The 22,720-nt window shown below is 57.7% G+C and overlaps 1 protein-coding gene across 2 annotated transcripts; it reads left to right on the forward strand.

Moving 5' to 3' along the window:
- Positions 1-2,936: 2,936 nt before the first annotated feature.
- On the forward strand, positions 2,937-21,497 carry HID1 (HID1 domain containing). Of its 2 annotated transcripts, XM_032870665.1 has the most exons (20): positions 2,937-3,031; positions 8,713-8,862; positions 9,327-9,497; positions 10,044-10,157; positions 10,754-10,860; positions 11,124-11,240; positions 13,095-13,317; positions 13,518-13,574; positions 14,358-14,498; positions 14,665-14,755; positions 14,960-15,111; positions 15,218-15,296; positions 16,730-16,894; positions 18,034-18,261; positions 18,594-18,700; positions 19,211-19,291; positions 19,904-19,995; positions 20,173-20,331; positions 20,590-21,017; positions 21,487-21,497. In XM_032870665.1, exons 1-19 carry the CDS (start codon positions 2,966-2,968, stop codon positions 20,651-20,653), a joined length of 2,364 nt encoding a protein of 787 aa, XP_032726556.1. In that variant the 5' UTR covers positions 2,937-2,965; the 3' UTR covers positions 20,654-21,017; positions 21,487-21,497. The 2 variants fall into 2 exon arrangements, with proteins under 2 accessions (XP_032726556.1, XP_032726557.1); XM_032870666.1 differs by lacking the exons at positions 19,211-19,291; positions 19,904-19,995; positions 20,173-20,331; positions 20,590-21,017; positions 21,487-21,497 and adding an exon at positions 18,878-19,188.
- Positions 21,498-22,720: the final 1,223 nt, after the last annotated feature.

Genomic DNA, 22,720 nt, shown 5'->3' on the forward strand with positions numbered 1-22,720 from the left:
CAACGTAGCCACACAGGTGCCCCTTTGCTACAGCATTTTAGAGCAAAGTCCAGTCTTTAGGCCGTCGTCCTTCTACACACTTCAGTATGCACTAAACAACAACCAACAGCATTTAAAATATAATCATTGGTGGGATTGGGGAGAATGTTAAGTTGAACTTGGAGACAATAAACAGATTGTGGGGATAAATGGGTATTTTCCCCCTAGATGCATTAGCAGTCACATTCTTTAAGACGATATTAATACTTTTTCCATCCTATGGGGGCAAGAGTACCCTTAAGAGTACTTATTAGAATATCTTATAAGATTTCCTGGAGATGGACACTAAAATTTCCTGAGGAGCAAAATGCTCAGAAGGGAGAAGACCTTCTGAGGTTGGATGAGGATAAATGGTTTCATTTAAATCCATCCCAAGAAAGCTGATGGGAAGAGGAAGGCCCGTGAATGACCAGAGATATTTCAGTCACTTGGAGTTCCTGGTTGCAAATTCCTGAAATGGCTCTGAGTGCAGCGCAGGCCAAAGGGCTCCCAATTACTCCCTCGAACCAGCCGGTTAGCACCTGCTCTTGGTTTTTGTCTTTTTAATGTCAAAATTATTGAGGTATAGTTTGCATACCGTAAAATTCACCCCTCTTAAGGTGTATAGTTATAGGAACGTCAATGAACATGATACAGTCAAGAATCTATCGTCACAATCATAGCAGAGATGGGTTTTGTTGCCGCCAAAAGTTCCCTCATACCTTTTCATGGTCAATTTCTCATCCTACTCCCAGCCCAAGGCCACTATTCACTTGCTTTCTGTCCCATTGTTTTGTCTCTCCCAGAATGTCGCATAAATGATATAATACAGTACGCTGCCTTCTGTGTCTGGCACAATGCTTTGCGATTCATCTACATTGTTGCTGCTTGTATCAGTAGTTTGTTTCTTTTTGTCGCTAAATACTAGTCCCATTGTATGGGTGAACCCCACTCTGTTTATTCACCAGATCATGGACATTTGGGTAGTTTCCACTCTTTGGGGATTATAAATGAAATTGCTATGAGCATTACACAGGCTTTTTGTATGGATAGATGCCTTCATTTTTCCTGGATAGATAGCATGAGTGGGATTACTAATTGTGCTAATTGTATATTTAACTTTATAAGAAAGTATAAATGTCCCTTATGCTCACCAGTATTTGGTATTGTTGTGCTTTTTTTTTTTTTTAACCCATTCTAATGGGTATGTAATAATTATCACAGTTAGGTTTCAATTTGCAATTCCCTGGTGACTAAGATTCCAAATTTTTCATGTCTCTCTGGCCTGGACTGAGGTTGGGTGATTTGTAGAGTGGACTGGATTTTATTATTTTTTTAATGCCAAATAAAGACATTATTCATTTGTTATCTTGGAGCAACTAGAAAAGCCATGAAGCCTGCCCAGGATTTCATCCAGAGCAGGGAAAACCCACCTCTGGAGCAAGAACAGAGCTGTCTTGTGCAGTCTGTTCATTCAGTGACAGGGCAACATCCCCATCTCCCCTCCTCCCTCTCTCCATGCCTGTCCTACCCTGCCTTTGTACCACCCTTCCACTGGATAGATGGTACACCCCTTGCTTTTCACCTGTGGAATTCCTATTTAAGCTAAATGCCACCTTCTTTCTAAGTGTCTAGGATTTCCAGAAGCTTCCAGACATAGCATGCAAGATGATATTGTGAAAGAGCCGCCTCTTTTGGAACCAGAGTTGGACTTGCTTTTTTGGTTTTTGTTCTTTAGTACTTGTGTGACTTTGGGCAAATAATATAACTGCCTTGAACTTCAATTTCCCCTGCTGTGAAACGGGGTAACCCTTACCTCAGAGGTAGATTTTTGTTGGGTTAGAGATACTGTCCTCATATCATCATCATCATCATCAATAATATCATTAATTTGCCTCTATAAAGGCTCACTCGGCTGAGAAACGGTTAATTCTTTCCTTGTTTCTTTCCCAAGCTAATCGCTTGTAAGAGACAGGCCTGTGACTTAAGACCCCTATGTCCCCGTCCTTGACACAGTGTTAGTGAATACCAGTTCTGCAACACATTTGTTGAAATAGATGGACTTAAAAGGACTCTCAGGGAATACAGCTGGCCAGAAAGAAGTTATGGGACTCCGAGGGACCTCCCACTCTCATCAGACCAGGGAGCTGCTCTCCTGGAGCCTGGGGTTTGTGGCTGGGGAAAAAAAAAAAAACAAAAACAGCGGGGCTGTCTGGTGATGTGGGTTTGACAGGTCAGTAAAAGGGAACCAAGAAAGCAGATGCTCCAGGAAAAAAAAAAGGGGGGGGGGCCTGGGTGGCTCAGTGGGTTAAAGCCTCTGCTTTCGGCTCGGGTCGTCTTCCCAGGGTCCTGGAATCGAGCCCCGCATCGGGCTCTCTGTTCAGCAAGGAGCCTGCTTTCCTTCCTCTCTCTCTCTGCCTGACTCTCTGCCTACCTGTGATCATTGTCAAATAAAAAAAAAGGGGGGGGTAGGCGTGGGGGGGATGGGGAGGACAGGGGTTGACAAGGAAGAAGCTCTGAGAGGGCTGGCTGAGAAAGTATGGGCCCAGGGTGGCCTGGGGACCAATGGTGGGGATGGGGGCGGGGAACGCGAGGTTGGGAGGGTTGCGGGTCCCTGAGTGGAAATGGGAGAGACGTCACCGGGACTACGCTCCGAGGGGAGGGCGCGGAGGCCCCCGGCGCAGCTGAGAAGGTCGCCGGGTGGGCGGCCCTAGTGGATCCCGGGAGCAGACTCCCTGCGCCTGGAGTGGGCGGTGCGGGGCGCGGCAGGTGCGGGGGCGGAGCCACGTGAGGGCGGAGCCCCGCGGGGGCGGGGCCGACGCCGAGCCGGCAGGCGGGGTGAGCCGCTCCTCTTCTGCGAGAGCAGCGGGGGCAGTGGAGCAGGAGCTGGAACCCGAGCTGGGGCCGTGGCGGGGGCCGGGGCCGGGCCGGAGCGGGCTCCAGAGCTATGGGGTCGGCCGACTCTAAGCTGAATTTCCGAAAGGCGGTGATCCAGCTCACCACCAAGACGCAGGTGCGCCCGGGGCCCTGGCCTCCCCATCCACCTGCGGGGTTGGGGGCTGGGCAGGGCCGAGGGAGGGGGCTGCTGTGCGAACTTGGCTGGTGAGGAGATGGGGGACCGACTGGCCTGCAGGGTGACGCTGAAGGCAGGGCCGGAGCGGGACCCGTTGGCCTGTACCCTAGGGCTTCATCCCCTAACCCTAGCCCCTCACCCTCAGCCTCCTCTCCCGGGAATATCTCTGCCCGCAGCCGCTGCTGCCACCTTAGGCTGACGTGTGCCTACTCCCTGAGCCTGCATCGCCGCTGTCCGCCACCTGTCCCGCCGCCTCCCCCTACCCCCCCCCCCCCGCTCCCGCCCCTCCAGCTCCGCATCTTCATCCTCACCCCCACTCGCGCCCCCACCCACCCACCTCGCTCCCTGCTCCCCTCCCTGGCCCTCGGTGCCCGCGACTCCTGGATGCACAGACCCGGCTGATTCAATGCAAACAAAGCCGGGCCGGCGCCTACCGGGTCCGGGAAACAGCTGGTGCGCGGTGGCAGCGGCCTCGCAGGGCCCAGGTCCATGGCCACAGCCAGGGAAGGCCGAGGTCTTCCTGAGAACATGCAAAGAGTGGCGAGCGGCGCTGCAGCCTAGCAAAGGGAACTGTTCCCAGGTCCGTGGAGTCAGTTTCCCAGCCGGGGACCACCCTCCAGAGGGCTCCTCCTCTGAGGCCCAGCAGTGGGGATGGCTGTATTTTCAGGTACCCTCTGTTCTCTGGGTCAGGGCTGAGAACCCTCCAGGTTGTCTTTGACTGGCTGGTGTAGGGTCTGGGGGTGTCTTTCAGCCAGTACACTCCCCCGAGTTCACGAGTGGCACAGAGGCCAACTCTTTGCCCCCAACACACAGGACCCATCTCCTTCCCTGCCTACCCCTTCTGTCCTTACCCCTTGATCTACACTGCTCTGGCCACAGAGTCACCCAGCCCTGACTCTCCAGGTCCCCCACTTTCAAGGGAGTCAGGACCTGCTGCCCTCTGGGACTTTCCTCTTACCCTTACCCCCAGGGCAGTTAGAGTGGGATGGAGGGGTCCATCTTCTCACAGCCAGCTGATCGCAGCTCCAGAGGCCAGATCTCTGGTCCTACTCTCTCTTGTTCCCACGAGAGAAAGGTCAGGGGCCTGGCAAATGTCCAAGCCTCTGGAGAGTCCAATCCCCTGTAAGAGGTGTTTGACAGAAACCAGACTTTGCTTCTCTCCACTTTCTTAATGGTTCCTGGTTAGTTCTAGCACTTGGCTCTTTTGGGATGGGGCTTCTAGGTCTGTGGGTGGCAGGTGGGTCAGCCCCTCAATGTGAGGCCACAGGGAGAGGCAGGAGGGAGGCTCCCATGTTTACCTACCTGGGGAAGGAAACACGTTGGAGGCATGAACTATGGGTTGTTGGCTCTGCGGGCAGGGTCCTTTTGGCCAGCCCAGCAGGACTAGCTCAGCCAGGTCCCAAAGGATCTGGGTGGACTAGATTCCTACCTGCACTGGCCTTCTCCCCAAAATGCAGTGTGCCTCCGGCTTTCCTGGCTGCAGGCCCGTTATGGAGGTGACTGAGATGGTGCTGTCCTGATTCCCAGCTGAGGACAGGAACCAGATACCAGGCTGGATCTCCCTCCAGAGACCTCAGGAGCCCTGAAGGTGGGAAGAGAACCAGGCTGGCTGCAGGGAACCCTCAAGCCTCTGTCCTGTGTAGTGACCTGGCTTGGCCCGCAGAGGAAGAACAGATCCCAGACGGTCTTTCCAAACCTTGCCACTCAGTGTCTCCAAGGGGATTCAGGCCAGCTGTCCACAGGGTGTCCTCCAGTCTCAGACCCTTAGGGGCTATGCCATGAATACAGATGTTTGTTCTGGGCAGCAGACAAGCGGACCCAGAACCTTTTCCTGTGGCCTGGGCATGAGCTGCTGCTGCTGGGCCTGCCCTGCCTTCCTGCGCTGCATCCTGTTTTCTTCCTGCCCTGGACTAGCCTTGACCCTGGTTCTGAGGCTGAGCTGTTTGGGCTGCTTCCCGGACCTTCCCTGGGGTGGGTGGGACCCTCTCTTAGATCCTGCCTTTTTTGGAGACTCTCTGCTGTAGGTGGGGTGAGACCTGGTGGGTCTGTGTTACATGTGTGCGTGTGTGTGTAGGGGAATGCTGTGGTGACGCGGCCCTCCTGAGCAGTTCACCCTCAGCCGGCAAGAGCACTATGATCCTTTGCTCCCCCTCACCCCCCAGAAAGTTCAAAAGATACAGCTGGACTCCCAAGCTGGTGTGTGTGTGTGGGGGGGGGGGTCTGGCCCGAGCAGGTGCTGGTAAAGCTTGGGTAACAATATCTGTTTTCCCACCTGAGTAGCTCAGTCCCTGTGCCCTGGCAGCATGGGCCATCGCATCTGCAGCAGGAATACTCTTTTCAAACAAACTGGCTTGGATTTTAAAAGCTTCTTTGGGTTGTATGGGGTCCAGCTTGGGTACCTGGGACAGGAGCTGAGCCATGTTTCTCCCCTCAGAAGCCCAAGGGGCTCCAGTGACCCTGGCTAACACCTGAAGCATCAGGCCAGCCTGGGATAGGCCGGTGACGGGCTCCAGGCTGAAGCATCCGGGCCATAGTGAGAGCTGGAGAGCTGAGTCTGTCCTCTGGCTTCTCAGCTGGGCTAGCCTGGGGCCTCCTAAGTCTCCTTTTAAGTCTCTCTCCTCGTTTGGAGTTCGGTCCCTAGGCGACACTTGCCTGATGAACTAGGCCAGAGGTCAAGTCCACTGGTGCTCAGATGAGTTTCTGCCCCTTTAAGCAGGTAGGGGCGACCAGGAAGGGGGGGAAATTGTCAGAGATGGGGAGTTTCCCAGAGATGACCCCAGGTTTTCTAGGATGTCCTTCTCCACCCCAGTCCTGGCCACCACACACACTGGGGGATGGTACCCCTTGACCCCAGGGACTGTTAGAGGGCTGCCTTGGCTGAGGCCAGCAAACCCTAGCCCTAGGCCCCTCCTTTGGCCTTTGTTCTTCTCCCCAGCTAACTTGCTCTACCAGTTCTGGGACCCAGCAGGCCGTGGTGCTAGGTCTGTCCTGCGGGCCATGGCCACTTGCTATCCTGTAGCTTGAAGTGGGGGGATTGCTTGGAGAGTGGGCGAGGTTACACCTGGACCTTGGTGAGGCTTTCAAAGCCAGTCCTGAGTTTGGACAGCCCCACTGGTGCTCAGGTCTGCCCAGTGACTGGGTTGAAGGGATCTCTGGGACTAATGACAGCCTTTCCCTGAACAAATATTGGCTGTGCATCTGCCATCGGCCCCAGCTGCAGGGTCAGGGAAGAAGGGCCGGTGGGGTACTGGGGCCTCAAGGCAAGTGCGTTGAGACCCCTGGAGTCAGGGCCTTGGATGAGTGACTGAGGTTGGGGAGCAGGGTTCCAGGGTGGGAACAAGCCTGTCAATCCAGAGATCTGGGAGAATTCTGGGAAGAAGGGGCTTCAGAGAACATTTATTATTATTATTTTTTTAAAGATTTTATTTATTTATTTGATAGAGCACAAGCAGGGGGAGCAGCAGGCAGAGGGAGAGGGAGAAGCAGGCTCCCCACCGAGCAAGGAGCCCAGGATTCTGGGATCATGACCTGAACCGAAGACAGACACTTAGCCGACTGAGCCACCCAGGCGCCCCAGAGCAGAGTTATTCTTAAACACTATATATATGTATATGTTTTTATGATAGTCAGAGTATCCTGTGTGTGGATTTGTGGGAAGCAGTGCCTGTATGACCTTTCCAGAGAAGGGAGGCAGCCAGGTTGATGGAAACCAGGGGTCTCCTGCAGGGCTGCTGTTTGGAAGAGTGCCCTGGACACCCTGGCCTCTTAGCAGGTGAACATTCAAAAGGAAAAAATAGTTAATAGGGATACCTGGGTGGCTCAGTGGGTTAAAGCCTCTGCCTTCGGCTCAGGTCGTGATCCCAGGGTCCTGGGATGGAGCTCTGCTATCGGGCTCTCTGCTCAGCAGGGAGCCAGCTTCCTCCTCTCTGTCTCTGTCTGCTTCTCTGACTACTTGTGATCTCCGTCTGTCAAATAAATAAATTAAAATCTTAAAAAAAATAGTAATATATGTGTTTGCAGAAAAATACAAGTAAAAAAATAAAACCCACCCAGAGAGATAATCTCTGTGAGCATTCTGTCGTTTTCATTCAGGCTTTTATGACTATATAATTTAGCAAAGATCGTGACCATCGTGTAGTTCGTGTTATAGCTTAGCTTTTTCACCCAGGGTTGTACTGTGATCGTTCTTCATTCATCAATAGTCTTTGGCAACATGGCGCTGGTGTTTGCATAATATTCTAGTCTATGAAAGGGCCCTAACTTTTTTTTTTTTTTTTAAGATTTTATTTATTTGACAGATCACAAGTAGGCAGAGAGGCAGGCAGAAAGGGAGGGGGAAGCAGGCTCCCTGCCAAGCAGAGAGCCCGATGCGGGGCTCGATCCCAGGACCCTGGGATCATGACCTGAGCCGAAAGTAGAGGCTTTAACCCACTGAGCCACTCAGGCGCCCCGGGCCCTAACTTTTTGAGTGTTCCTTGCTTTCTGGTTATTTGGGTTCCTTCCACGTTCTTGCTGTTATGGACAACAACACATCAGCGAACCTCCTTCTATGTGCACGTCTCTGGTCATTTCCTTAGGAAGGATGTCTTGAAGTGGAGCTTATGATTCAAACTGGCTCCCTATGCGACTGTCCATATGATTCAAAAGGCACAAGTGTCCATACAGCGTATGGTCTCTATAAGACCGGTGGGACTTGGGAATGCATGAGAAGGATGGGCCTGCGGGGAAGAGGGGACAGTCCAAGCAAAGGTGAAGAGAAGCGACAACAGCGTTGTGTTGCAGGGATAACAAACATAGGTGTGCGTGTTCCCATGTGCAGTGTGTATGTGCGCATACGTGTGCGCACATGTGTGCGTACGTGTAAACATGTTAGATAAGATCTTGGCTGCCCGTCGGGCCCAATCCTGCAGGCAGCAGGGGAGTCCCGAAGGTCTTTGTAAAGGGAACAGTGCCTTTGGTGCTGTGCCTCGAACATGGGCTGGAGGCGGTGTGGACACAGGTTTGAGGACGTAAATTTGGAGGTGGGGCCTTGGCAAGAGTGGCCTGAACAGCAGCACTGGCAGTGGGCTCCGGGGCGAGCGGGTGCAGTCAGAGAGCCTCGGGGGTTGGCTCCTTTAGCTCGGGCACCTGTTGGGTGTGCAGGGAGAGGGTGGAAGCTGGGGCGAGGGGGGACGGTGAGGGTGGGCTTAGGTGAAATGAGCACACATCCCCTCATCTTCTTCCTTTGGGGAGAGGCAAAACCTGGGTCTGGCCCCCAGGCACTTGACCTAGCAGCATGGCCTGGGGTGGGGGGCGTCCCCGGGTGGGGAGGCCCGGCCAGAGGAGGATGCTGACTTACCCCATCCCTTGGGGACTGAGTTAGGCTTTGGCTGCTGAACTCAGTGGTTGGCCAACCTTTGACATCTGTGCCAAGTGTCTCCTGCCTGCCTCTACCAGCAGAGGCTCACAAAGGTTGAAGACTGCACCCCCCCCCATAGGAGGGCCCCTGTGCGCCAGCAGGGATGGAATAGGGGGGCTGTGCCTTCCCTTTTAGGGCTCCTTTATCTACAGATTGGGCAAACTGTGGGCCTGTTGGAGAGGGATTATATAACAACTCTGGACACACGGCTCCCCTCCCCCAGCCTGTGGAAGCCACCGACGATGCCTTTTGGGACCAGTTCTGGGCAGACACGGCCACCTCAGTGCAGGACGTCTTCGCGCTGGTGCCTGCGGCAGAGATCCGGGCCGTGCGGGAGGAGTCACCCTCCAATCTGGCCACTCTGTGCTACAAGGTGAGCGGAAGGCACTTGGCCCCTGGCGGCCGCTCCCTGCAGAGCCGTTTCCTACCCTCCCCCTGAAGCCGGCTCAGCCCCGCGGACCCAGAGAGCAGGCTACCATGACAGCCCACCTGTGCAGGTCTGGGCAGTCCCCTGGCCGTACCCACTTGTCCCCACTGGCTGGGCTCTGGGGGGAGGAGATCCTGGCAGCCACCCTCTGCGAGGGCTTCCACACATCAGCTCCTTTAGCTCACCCTGTGCGGTGGGCCGCAGTTCCTGTCACCAGAGACAAGGAAACAGACTCTGACAGGTGGGCTGGGCTCTCGGGGGCGGGGGGGGGGGGCATGCCCTAGGCTGCTCTCTGACCCACTTCCCATCCCCCTGGGCTGGCTGACCCTGTCTGCCTCTCCCCCTCTGAAGCCTGGGGCGCCCATCCTGGCGACAAGCCGATGTCCCCGCTCCCCACCCTGTCCCCACAGGCCGTGGAGAAGCTGGTGCAGGGAGCCGAGAGCGGCTGCCATTCAGAGAAGGAGAAGCAGATTGTCCTGAACTGCAGCCGGCTTCTCACCCGAGTGCTGCCCTACATCTTCGAGGACCCTGACTGGAGGGGTTTCTTCTGGTCCACAGTGCCCGGGGCAGGACGAGCAGCGGTCTGTGGGCCTGGCTGTGGGGCTGGGTGGGAAGGATGTGGCAAGACAGAGGGAACCTGTTCAGGGCCCGTCACATTCCTCCAAATCTCTTGTGGGGTTTGGGAAGTACAGGGGAAGGGGAATGGGGGTTGTAGCCAAGGCATCTCCCACACCGGTGTCTGCCCCTTCAGCTGGGCAGACACGGGGGCAGGGCAGCTGGGCACTCTCCCTCCGTACCCTTCCCCTCCCTGGGTTTATCTCCAGGCAACTGGGCAAGGGTAGGACCCCAGTGATTCCCAGCAGGCCCGAGGCTCTAGAGTTTTCGGAACCTGGCCTGGCTCCTTCCAGCCCATGGGGAGGTTTCTTCCTGGGCCCCAGCCCTCTTCTGCCTTAGGAGGTTTGGGGTGGTTGGGAATCTACTTCCTTTTCCTTCTGTGTCTTCCTTCATCCCTCTGCCCATGAGTGCCTGCCTGGGCCCAGATCCAACCCCCTTCCAACTCCCAAGTCCTGGGGCCACTTCTCCTTGGCCAGTGACCACTGAGGCGGCCTGTGCTATATCCTGAGCAGGGAGACGATGATGATGAGAACGCCCGGCCCCTCGCTGAGTCCCTGCTCCTGGCCATCGCCGACCTCCTCTTCTGTCCAGATTTCACTGTCCAGAGCCACCGAAGGAGCACTGTGGTGAGAGCCCTTGATCTCCCACCTTTAGGCTGGGAGAGCTTTGGTCCTGGGTTTGGGGTTGAAGTTCCCTTGGGCAGGACCCCATGGGGGCAGGGGCTGCCCCCGAAGAGCTGGGCAGGTCTGGGAAGGGGCCGGTGAATGGCACAGCTGGAGAGGAGCCAGCTGGTGCCTGGCCCTGCCCCCTCTATCCGGGAGCCTGAGCACAAGCACCCATTGTCCTCGCCTGGGCAGTGGGGGGTCGGGGTGGGGCTTGGACCCAGGAGGTCTGGACTGCTCACTTCCTATGGGCCCATGGACTTGACCTTCAGTGTTCTCTGCCCTCCCACCCCCACATACCACCAGGTGCACCCAATTCCATTCCCCTCCCTCTCTATCTCTCCCTGCCCCAAGCTGGACTGAGCAAATAAAAGAACCAGAGAAGAAAAATTAGCTTTCAAGAGGTTGAGAACATTCATTTCTTCCCTTGTGCATTATCACCAGGGACATTTTGAGGGGCTGTCTTTAGGGGAATATGAGGGTCTCTGCCCCCAGGGACGACGGTGGGGGGACTTGGGTTGGCCACCCCCAGCCTGATCGCCCCCAAACCGTGTCCCCAGGACTCAGCGGAGGACGTCCACTCCCTGGACAGCTGTGAATACATCTGGGAGGCTGGTGTGGGCTTTGCTCATTCCCCCCAGCCCAACTACATCCATGACCTGAACCGGTGAGTTTTGCTTGGACCGAGAGCCCACAGTGTAGCTGGACTCCAGGCCTGCCCCCCGACTCTCTGGCTCAGAGAGGGAACCATGCATGGGGTCCTTCGAGGAGATCCTATCCAGTCGTGACCCCGCAGCAGCCTGACAGGGAGAAAATGGGGTCATTTTGTTTCATGGACTTGTGCTGGAGCTAGGCAGGGTGGGCGCGCCCTCCTAGAGAAGAATGGAGATCTTCAGGTACTGAACCCCCTGCCATACCCTACCCCCCAAGGATGGAGCTGTTGAAACTGCTGCTGACATGCTTCTCTGAGGCCATGTACCTGCCCCCAGCTCCGGACAGTGGCAGCACCAATCCGTGGGTGCAGTTCTTTTGTTCCACGGAGAACAGGTGAGGGGCCCCTGGCCTTTCTTTCCATTCTTCTCCTTCTTCAGGCAGCCTCAGAAGTCGCTCGCCATCCTGGAGTCTTAGTTGAGGGGGAGGTGGTGCCCCCTGGTGGTGATGGCTTGTAACTTAACAGCCCTCGTTATGCCCGCGGGGCCAGTGTCCCCCTGGAGGAAGCCCTAGGTGACCGGCCAGTACCTGGGTCCTCCATCCAGAGCTGTGCTGTCCAGCAGAAATATAATGGAAACCACATATGCTGATGTCAACAGAAGTTGAACATTTCTAGTGGTGATATGAGAAAAGTAAAAAAGAAACAGGTGAAATTCATTTTAACATTTCACTTAACCCAATATACAGCAAATACTAGTATTTAACATGTACTCAAGATGCAAAATTACAGAGAGGTTTTACATTCTCTTTTCATGCGAAGTTTTCAAAATCCGTAGTATAGTTTTACAATCACAACCCATCTCGGTTCAGACCAGCCTCCTTGCAAGCTCTCAGGGGCTCCCTGAGGCTTGTCTGGGGCAGGGCTGCGTAGAGTAGAGAGTGGGTGGGGAGAGGGCGTAAGGAACACCCTGGAGGGTGGGGAAGCCTGGCCCACACGGGGGTGCTCCTGGGCTCTGGGGGGTGTCACAGGGCGGGACTAAGTGTGTAAAGCACCTACAGGTGCTCCAGCCCCACGACAGCAGCTGTACCCAAGGCCCTGCGGCAAGCACGGGAATTAGTGCACACCGCCCCCCCGCCCACCCCCCGCCCTGCCACGGTCATGGCTCAGCTTCTTCCTTCCTGCGTGGCATGCCATGTCCTTCAGGTTTCGCTGGCCTTCTGCCCAACTCCCGCCTCCCCACGCCAAAGAAGAGAAGGGAAGTGAGGAGACTCCCTCCTCCAGCCACAATCCAAAGCTGGCCAGGGTTTTGGTTTTTTTTTTTTCCTCTCACCAGCGTTATCAGGCAAACGGCCACACTTTGTCACTCACTTAACCTCTTCGGGTCTCAGTTTCCTTGCCTGTAAGATAAGGAGCTTGAACCCTGACATCTTACAGATCTCAGAATGATGTCAGTCTCTGGCCTGGGAACTGGGTGATCCAGCGAGTGCTCCGCTCCCCGAGGGGAAGCCCCCCGCCCTGGGGGACTCCAGCCCCATGCTTTGAAGCCCCGGGGGAGGGTACCCCAGCCCCTCAGAGACCACAGTGGACCCTAATGTAAATTACGGGTCCGTGTAGGTCCGTTGATTATAACACGAGCCACTCTACTGTGGGATGTCAGTAGTGAGGGAGACTGTGCATGGGAGGGGGTGGGGGGCATGGGGCAGTCTCCGTTCCTTCCTCATGATATTTGCTGTGAACCTAAAACTGCTCTAAACATAGTCTTATAATTTTTTTTAATTTAATTTATTTATTTGACAGACAGAGATCACAAGTAGGCAGAGAGGCAGGCAGAGAGAGAGGAGGAAGCAGGCTCCCTGCAGAGCAGAGAGCCTGATGTGGGGCTTGATCCCAGGACCCTGGGATCATGACCTGAGCCGGAGGCAGAGGCTTTAACCCACTGAGCCACCCAGGCGCCTCTTGTAATTTGTTTTTAATAGGCTTTAGCCCTTGGGGGAAAATCTAAGGGGCATGCACATGATTTCCCCCATAACTGGCTGCCCCGCTCTTGGTATAAATTCCTCTGCCCCTGGCCTAGCCTGGCCTGGGTCCCGGAGGGAGGCCAGGACAAGGAGAGGTCTCTTTTCCTCAGGGAGGGATGAGCCTGGTTCTGCTCTCTGGCCCCCAGCCTGGGGCTAGCACTGAACGCTTGTCGAGGGAGGGGGTGGCCCCCTGGGGGTGGTCTCCATAGCCTTGTTCCTCTTCTACTGCAGACACGCCCTCCCCCTGTTTACCTCCCTCCTCAACACCGTGTGTGCCTATGACCCTGTGGGCTACGGGATCCCCTACAACCACCTGCTCTTCTCCGACTACCGGGAACCCCTGGTGGAGGAGGCGGCCCAGGTGCTCATTGTCACCTTGGACCACGACAGTGCCACCAGCACCAGCCCTACCGTGGACGGCACCACGACAGGCACTGCCATGGATGACACGGATGTAAGGATGGGAGCGGTGGGGAGGGCAGCTGGCCCCACCAGGCTCTGGGCACTCTCCTTAGCAGAGCTGGGCAAGGGATACCCAGTGGGCACCTCGTGGTAGCCTGGGGATGTCCGAGGGGGCACTGCTGCCACCACCTAGGCCCGAGGTAGGGGCAAGGGGTGAAGCCACCTGCTTATCCCAGGCTCCACCCTCGGCAGCCTCCAGGACCCGAAAACCTGTTTGTAAACTACCTGTCCCGCATCCATCGGGAGGAGGTGAGTGGAACCCTGCTTTTGCTCCAGTGGGTTCTCAATGCCCACCTGCTACAATGGTTATGGCCTTGCAGGGGAGTGAGGGGGTGGAGATGAGATGGGGTTGGGGGAGTCCTGGCCCCTATAGGAAGGAACCATGGTCCCCATGGACTTGACCACCCCAAGTGAAATAGTGATGGCAGAATTTTGAGGGTTTTGAGATGCAGAAAAGGGCTAATGGCCTCAACTGGGTGGGGACAACTGGGCAGGCTTCCAGGAGGAGGCGGCTCTGATGTCAGGTTTTGGTGGGGGGAAGGATAGTGCACTTAGAGGCCAGGCAGAGCTGAGATTTTGTCTTGTGACCTTGGGGGAGGTTCTTGGGCTTCCAGAACTCTGGCTTCTGCTGCTGTAACATGGGGACAGCAATTGTAGGAGGTGCTTAGTAAGTGAAAAGCTCTTTGAGAGTCATAGAGTGTGCCTCTGGTGTGACAGGGTGATGGGGAGGGTGGGGGGATGGCATCTGTCCACATGTAGTCCAGCTGGGCAGGGGCCGGTTCGGGGTGTGGGTGTGGGGGCGTCTCTAGGAGCAGCCTTGCTAAAACATGGGGGAGCCTGTGGTCTGGGGAAGGGGTGGGGGTTCCCTCCAGACCTGCCCTGGACTCAGCTTCCTGAGGGGGCTTCTCAGGACAGCTACCGATGACAGAAGCTGGGCCTTTCAGGCTCTAGAGGTGGGACCAGGCTTGGGGGGAGTGAGGAGGCGTTTGTGAGGGAGCCAGACCAGACAGATCCCTGCTGTCCCCCACTCAGGACTTCCAGTTCATCCTCAAGGGCATAGCCCGGCTGCTCTCCAACCCCCTGCTCCAGACCTACCTGCCCAACTCCACCAAGAAGATCCAGTTCCACCAGGAGCTGCTAGTCCTCTTTTGGAAGCTCTGCGACTTCAATAAGGTGGGAGGCCAGCCTGGTGGGCCATGGTGTGCCCTGCGGTGGGGAGTGGCTACTCTGGCTAGCCCAGGAGGGGGACAGCCTCTGGGAAGGCTTCCGGGATGGGGAGACGGTGGAGCAGAGGGGTCTCCCCTCTGACCCTGCCCACCCGTTCACTCCCTCCCTCCAGAAATTCCTCTTCTTTGTGCTCAAGAGCAGTGATGTGCTGGACATCCTGGTCCCCATCCTCTACTTCCTCAATGATGCCCGAGCGGATCATTGTAAGGCTGCGGTGGGCATAAGATCCTGGGGGCTTCCCTGTAGAGGGGTGGGTCTGGCCAGTCTGCGCTGCCTCCCAGGAGCTGAGGCTCGGGGCGGGGCTTCTTCCAGTGCTGCTGAGTTGGGTCCCTTCCCCGCAGTCCTTCCTACGGAGCCTGCCCCCCCCCCCCCGCCCCGTGTGTTGACTTCTGTACCCCATGCTGCAGCCCGGGTAGGCCTGATGCACATCGGAGTCTTCATCCTGTTGCTTCTGAGCGGGGAGCGGAACTTCGGGGTGCGGCTGAACAAGCCCTACTCGGTGCGCGTGCCCATGGACATCCCGGTCTTCACCGGTACCCACGCGGACCTGCTCATTGTGGTGAGGGCGCTCCCTCCACCAGGACCTGGGGGCATGGGGGGCATCCTTTTGGCTGAGTCTGGAGGTAGAGGGGACCCCACGGCCACCCCTCTGCCTCCTGGCGCAGGTGTTCCACAAGATCATCACCAGTGGTCACCAGCGGCTGCAGCCCCTGTTCGACTGCCTGCTCACCATCGTGGTCAACGGTAGGGGTGCTGGGAGCCCGCCTTCCCCGCGATCACCACCAGGTGGCGCCAAGCCACCGGCCTGCCTGCCGCGGTTCAAACAGCCCAGTCGGGTAGCCAGACCCATAGCGGATCTATGGCAGCCACGTTGCACTGGTCAATTTTCTAGTAGCCACATTGGAAGGAAGGAAGGGAGGGAGGAGGGAAGAAAGGGAGGGAGGAGGAAAGGGAGGGAGGGAGGAAGGAAGGAGTGACAATCATTTTATAATATCTTTTATGTATTTCACACCATCCAAAATACCATCATATCAATCTATAACCCCCGTAAAAGTTACTGGAATATCTCATATTCTTTTGACACCCAGTCTTCAAAATGTTGTGTGTCTCACGTGCGCGGCACATCTCAGTTAGAACTAGCTATGTTTCAAGTGTTGAGTGGCCTCCAGTGGCTCGCGGCTACTGTTTTGGACGTCGCAGGTTTGGATGGTGTGGTCTGAGGGCGGCAGGGTGTACCCCACCCTCCAGGGAGGACTGGGGACAGCTGCCTCCGAGGGGAGGGGCTCGGGCTGGCTGGCCTGCTGGGCTCAGCCAGGTGGGGGGCTGTGAGCTGAGGTAGGATGGCTTCAGCGTGGCCGTCTGTGGAGGAGACGGTTCTGGATGGGAGTGCTTTGGACTCCCAAGTTGGTGGGACAGAGCTCTAGCTGCACTGTAAGCTCCGGGGCCAAAACCCTGCCTTCCCTTCCTGCTTCGCTTGTTGGGCCCGTCTCACACATTCTAACTGAGCACTGGTTAAGTGTACCTGGCACTGAGAACGCATTTGTGAACCAGAAAACCCAAGAAGATGCTTTTTTCTCCCCGTCCCAGCCTGGTGAGGGAGGGAGAATGAGACAAGGAAGCGCCCAGATCTGTATGTGACTTCAGGCCGTCCCCATACGTCTCATCTCTCGGATTCCCCCTCCCAGGCTCTGCCAAAAAAATTAGTTTCTGATGATGCATGGAGCATGCAATTCCAGTTTGATATTCCAGAAAGACTTAAAGATCCGGAGTTTGTCTCCCTGCCCAGTGCATTTTATAACTGGGATCTCTGGGCAAGTTTACAAACCCGAGTCTCAGTTTCCTCATCTATGAAATGGGGCTGGTTCCCTCTGCTCCGGCCCCCCCCTTTCAGAAGCATGGGGAGGAGTGGGTGAGATGCCATGTGTGAGTGGCTCAGGGAACAGTGTGGCTCTCCACATGGTGCAGGGACAGGGTGTGGGGGGTCCAAATGGCCTCCTGGAGCTCTACAGAGTGTGGCCCGTGTGGCTTCAGCCTCCGAGGGCTGGGTCTGCTGGGTTTGTGGGGGATTTTATAGGCAAGGGACAGGGAGGGCTTGGCAGTGGGAGCTCTGCATCCTGCTCAGGCCAAGGGCATGCGGGGATGGCTGGGTCCAGGAGTGAGCTGGCTGGTCCCCGCAGTGTCCCCCTACCTCAAGAGCCTGTCCATGGTGGCTGCCAACAAGCTGTTGCACCTGCTGGAGGCCTTCTCCACCACCTGGTTCCTCTTCTCCGCTGCCCAGAACCACCACCTGGTGTTCTTCCTCCTGGAGGCCTTCAACAACATCATTCAGTACCAGTTCGACGGTGAGGCGGCAGCCTGGGCCCCAGTGGGGCCTCAGCGGCGGGACTTGGGATGGGCCGTGCGCAAGGACACCTTCCCGGTCTGTCTAAGGAGGGGAGAACCCTCTGCCTTCCCCTGCCCCTGTCGGCCCCTATTCATTCAACATGCATTTATTGAGCACCAGCTGCATACCAAGCCAGTGCTGGGGGCAGGGGCTACAGGGGAGAGCAAAGCAGAGTGCTCCCTGCCCCATGCAGCTCACGGCTGGGGATGGCGGCCCGGAGGGAGGCTTTAAACAGATGGTCACCCAGAGAGGTCACCTTACAGCAGATGAAAGGGAAGCTCAGGGCAGTGGGACCCCGCTGGGTGTTGTCCGTGTCACATGGCCTGGTGTCATAAGTGCCTTGCCACTTGTCACTTTTGTGACTGTGGGCACACAGCCCCCAGGTTTTAATGTCTTTGGCTGGAAGACAGTTCTAACAGTCCTGGAGTCCTTATGCCTGAGGGTGTTGGGAGGACAAGTAATCAGCCACAAGAAGCGTTTAGCACAGTATCTGGTGACTTAGCAGTTACTATTATTTCCAAAGTAATGTTTCCACTGATCTGTGAAGGGTGAATGGACGTATGGTGGGGTAGAAAAAGCACTGTGGGGTGAGGCTGGGGGCAACCTATGCAAGAGCCCGGGGGTGAGATGTTGAACTGGAAGCAGGACATTGTGGTGAGAGGCAGGACCTGATTGCTGGGTGGGGCCTCGAAGGCCCAGAGTCGAGGGAATTCAGGGTGGGCCGTGGAGCACGGGCCATGTCGTCATTCCTCCCTGATGACCTGGCTCAGGGACACAGTCAAAGTACAGGACAGCTGGCTTGGTGTGGACTCTGATGTGCTGGGCCTGCCCCACTTTCCCAGGGTTACCCCTTAGAGTGCCAGGTTGCGAGGGGTTCTGGAAGGTACTGGGGAGCAGCATGGGGGGAGCTCTGCCCAGAAGCTCTTCTCCAACGAGGTAGTGTAGTGTAGCCACAGTGGCACACACCGCCAGGTGCCAGCCCTTCTCCAGCCTGGAGTTAGACATCCTCCTGTCCTCCATACTCCCCCTTCCCAGAAACCTGCCAGGTGGAAGACGAGGCAAGGGGGCCTCCCCGAATGGCGTGCTCCCTCCTTATAGGCAACTCCAACCTGGTCTACGCCATCATCCGAAAGCGCAGCGTCTTCCACCAGCTGGCCAACTTGCCCGCCGACCCGCCTGCCATCCACAAAGCCTTGCAGCGGCGCCGACGGCCACCTGAGTCCTTGTCCCGAACTGGCTCACAGGAGGGCGCCTCCATGGAGGGCTCCCGCCCTGCGGCCCCCGCTGAGCCTGGCACTCTCAAGACAAGCCTGGTGGCCACCCCAGGTCTGGCCTGGCAGGTGGCAGGGGCATGTGTGTGTGTGGACGCCAGCATGGTTGGCACCCTGGCAGGGTCTCTGGGATGTCGTCCCATCTCTGGCAAAGGGCATGGACTGGGTTGGGAAGCTGAGGGGATGGGGAGGGGATATTGGGAGGCCCAGGAAGGCTAGTTTGGTGCTGGGTATGGGGGGGTTGGGCCTCAGAACTGCATGTGGGGGGGATCAGGCATGGCTAAAGTGAGTGGGGGAAAGAGGGGGACCTCATGGGGCCCAATGCAGGTGCTTTCTCAGAAGGGCCCTGTGGCAGGTGTCTTCACACCCACCCACCCCTACTCCCAGGCATTGACAAGCTGACGGAGAAGTCCCAGGTGTCAGAGGATGGCACCTTGCGATCCCTGGAGCCCATGTCCCAGCAGAGCTCGGCAGAGGGCAGCCCAGCCACGGAGGTGGGCGATGGGGACTCCTGCAGTGGGGTGACACTGGGACTTCCCTTTTTCCCCGGCCTCTGCCATTGGGCTGGGCCAGGGCATTCCGGGGTCACCTGCAGGAGAGGGCAGGAACCCTGTGCCCAGGACATGCAGGGGGCTGCTTTCACGGACCTCTCCCTTGTCTACCGGTCCCAGGCTTACTTGGCCTTCAGACTCCTCATCCATCAGCCTTATCTCCGCGGAGCTGGCCTTTACCCGACCAGCCCAGTCAGTCCCCGGCCCTAAACCTGTCATCGGGCTGGGCTGGGTCGGGCAGGGCCTGCGGCCCAGGGCAAAGGGTGCTGGGCTGGGCTGTCCCCTCTGCTGGGAGTGAGCCCCCCCACCGGCATGAGCCAGTAGGGAGGCTTCGTTGCCTCCTGGATTCCAGACTGTGGGAGGGACTGGGAAGCAGGGCTGCCCCTCCCGCCTCTGTCCCCACTCTGCACCCGTTCCTTCCACCCCTCACTCCCATCCCTTCCCTGGGACCAGGAGCCCGACCAGGCGTGGCGGGAGCAGCGGCGGCTATCCAGCACATCAGCCAGTGGGCAGTGGAACCCAACCTCGGAATGGGTGAGGGCTCGGGCAGGTGGCTCTGAGGTGGGGCGGACAGGGGCTTCTGGCCCCAGGAACAGCTCTATTAAGGCTCAGATGGGAATGTGTCCAAATTCAAAACCTGGCCTGGGAGCCAGGCTCTGGGTTACTCCAGCTGTGTGACCTTGGCCTCTCTGGCCCGGTTGCTCCTCCCACCCCACCCCCAGCCCTGTCTACACTGTCCCAGACTTCTGCTGCAGGGGTGAGCTTCAGCGGCCCACGGTGCTGGCTTTCTTACTCAACTTTCCTTTCCAGCTTCTTTCCCCAGGACACTTGTCCACTTCCTCATGTGTGTCCTGTGGTCACTACTGATTGCCCTTCCAGGGGGCCAGAGGTCCTGTTTGGTCCCGCCATTGTGAGGCTCCAAGGGGACAGTTTTTGGCACATAGTGTATGCCTCGTGAGAAGCCACAGCTCTTAGTGTGAATAACAGTCACTGTTCGTGGGCACTGCCCTGTGCCAGGCCCTTGCTGCGGTGCGCGGGGACACTTCCTGCCGTGGGGAGACTGTGGGTCTGGGTCAGGGGTCAGGCCTCTCCCACTGTCCGTGGGGGCTGCTTTCCCAGCCCCAGGAAGCCCGCTCGCTCCCTCAGGTTCTCTCTTGGAAGTCAAAGCTGCCGCTGCAGACCATCATGAGGCTGCTCCAAGTGCTGGTTCCCCAGGTGGAAAAGATCTGCATCGACAAGTGAGCCCAGGGTGGGGCTGGGGGCTGGGGATGGCGGACAGGAGCCCCAGGTGGGCTCTGCGGGCGGGGCAAGCCCCGGCTTGGGCAGGGTGTGGCTGGGCGCACGGGCCGTGCTTCCCCTCGACTTTCAGCGTGGGTTTTCCCACATCACGGGCAACCGCCCCCTCTTGCCGGCAGGGGCCTGACAGATGAGTCAGAGATCCTGAGGTTCCTACAGCACGGCACCCTGGTGGGGCTGCTCCCTGTGCCGCACCCCATCCTCATCCGCAAGTACCAGGCCAACTCAGGCACGGCCATGTGGTTCCGCACCTACATGTGGGGCGTCATCTATCTGAGGTGGGTCTGGCGTTCTCCCGAGGGTCTGCTCAGGGGGGCTGTTCAGCGGGGGCTCAGCTCTGGGTCCCTCCATGATAGTGGGGTTCGTGTCAAGAGGATCAATCAGGGTGGTCTTGACTAGTTGAGGGTGGGCACCCACTGCCTGGGGTGGGACATCAGGGTGGAAGGGGTTTGGGCTAGACAACCCCCTAGGTCGTCCTCCTCAGTCTTTTCTGCAAGGTCTCCCGACAGCCCCGTGACAGCCCACTCCCTCCGCAGGAATGTGGACCCGCCTGTCTGGTACGACACCGATGTGAAGCTGTTTGAAATCCAGCGGGTGTGAGGACGGAAGCCCACCAGGGGCTGGGACCAGAGGAGTGGGGGCCCCGGGCCCCTGATGCTCCCCGACCCACTCTTCTAGGCTTTAGGTTGCCACAGTCAGAGCTGGGGCTGGCAGACGGGCTGAGTCCCGGGTGGCAGGCCCTAAAGGCCCCTGGTGGCTGGGTTGGTGGGGACAGGTTCTGATCACCCCACCCCTACCCCCAAGGGCTGGACTCCCAGGAGCCTCCAATCTCCAGGGCTGCAGGCCCTGGCCAGAGCCCCCACCTCCCTCTGGCTCCCCACTCAAGACCCGTCTCTGTGCTGCCCATCATCCCCAGAGGCCACCAGGTCACTGAGCCCTCATGGGTCGCCCAGCAGGGAGCTGTGTCCCTTGAGGCACCTGGGCAGGGGCGCCCTCCCATGCCTCCTACTCTGAAACGACCTCGTCCAGGTCCAGTTTGCTGCCAGGGCCTGGAGGAGGAAGGAGGGTGGCCAGGCTACTTGAGGAAACGGAGGGCTCGTAGACTACAGAAGCCAGTCTAGGGGACCTCATGCATTTTAGGGGTTTGGAGCGGGTTGTAGTCTCCCTGGTCATTGGCTATAGCCTGACTCCCTGTTACCCAGTAATGGGGGTAGAGGCGTGGGGAGGGAGCCGTTCTATCCTCCCTGCCCCTGCCCACTGCCTGGGTGACTGGGGGCCAGAGGGAACAGGGTACCACCCCTCCATCCTCCAGCGCTGGCCTCTGGGTATCCCTCACCCTACCTGTGTCAGTACAATCTTTGCTCTGTACAATTGGCCTCTTCACAAAATAAACCACCCCCTCCACGTCCTGGCTCTCTGTGCTTGTGGGGGAGGGGCTGGCCCTGGCTTTGATTTTCAGGTGAGCTGGGGCTTCTGCTTCCCAGAATCAGACCCCAGAGGGCCCTCCACATCAGCCCAGAAACCAGCATTTGTCATTTTCTTGGGTGGAAAAATGGAGGATTGTTCTCTCTTACCCAGCACGTGGCCCCCGGGCCTATGGCCACTCAGAGAAAGAGCCCATGGAGGAGAGGAGAGAGGCTGGCCTCCCAGCCTTCTAAAGGCCCCCACGGGGCTCTGCTGGCCCCAGGAAGCCACGGAAACAGTGCTCAGGGTCCCTGGGGCTGCAGCCCTGTGCTTGCCAGTGCCCAGCTTCGTGGGGAGGGGCCCATGCAAAGCCTGGGCTGCCCTGCCTGAGCCTCGCCCTGGGCCCCACCTGGGGCACAGCCCACTGTTCGCCCTGGACTCAGGGAGATGCACAGGCTGTCAGTCCCTGCCCTCTCTACCCGATGGCCCAGAGGATACAGCAGGCATGGGGACCAGACAGCCAGAAGCTGCAGTCCCTGTGGTAAGCCAGCCGCAGTCACCTGGGGCTCTGTGCCAGAGAGAAACCTGCTAGTGAGAGGTGGGGGTGTGTGAGAGCCCCAGCCCCTCTCCTTACCTCCTACCATGAGTCAGACAAGGGAAGAACTGGTTTAAACCCCTCCCGGCTCAGAAACAGACTGTTCCAGCCCTGACCAGGAGGACCGTCCCTTTCCACCATACTTGGAGTGGCAGCTCTGTCCCTGGGAACAAATGTCAGGAAGCCCGAATGTAATCGATCAAACAAACAGGGTTTATGGCAGCAGGAGAGAGCTGTTGAACCCTGCCTGGGAGCTAATTAATGAGCTCATTAGGAGACAGAGTACATGGGGAAGGAGGGCCAGGGGCGCCTTCGGGGCTGCCAACTTCTGGGATGTCCTGGGCTGAGCTCGGACCAAGTGCCCATCCCACAGAAGGAGGCTGACCCCTGAGCCCAGCTGGGGCCGCACCCCTCCTTGACTCAGGCTGTCCACGGAGCACCCTGGGCTGTACTGACTGTGGTAGTGAGCAGGGGCAAGCATGTCCCAGGCATGGGCATCCGAAGCTCAGTGTCCAGGTCCTGCCCTTGGTCTCGGGCTGCAGACAGTGCTCTCCATCTCAGGGAGGATCTGGGGAGGGGGAGGCTTTGGGGAATCCAGTCTGGTCTGGGTACCCCTTCTCAGAGGCTCTGGGCTACCTTCTCCCCAGCATTGGCACTTTGGAGTTCTG

Source organism: Lontra canadensis, unplaced genomic scaffold (assembly GCF_010015895.1).
Source record: "Lontra canadensis isolate GAN:19392208 unplaced genomic scaffold, GSC_riverotter_1.0 scaffold41, whole genome shotgun sequence".
Lineage (NCBI taxonomy): Eukaryota > Metazoa > Chordata > Mammalia > Carnivora > Mustelidae > Lontra > Lontra canadensis.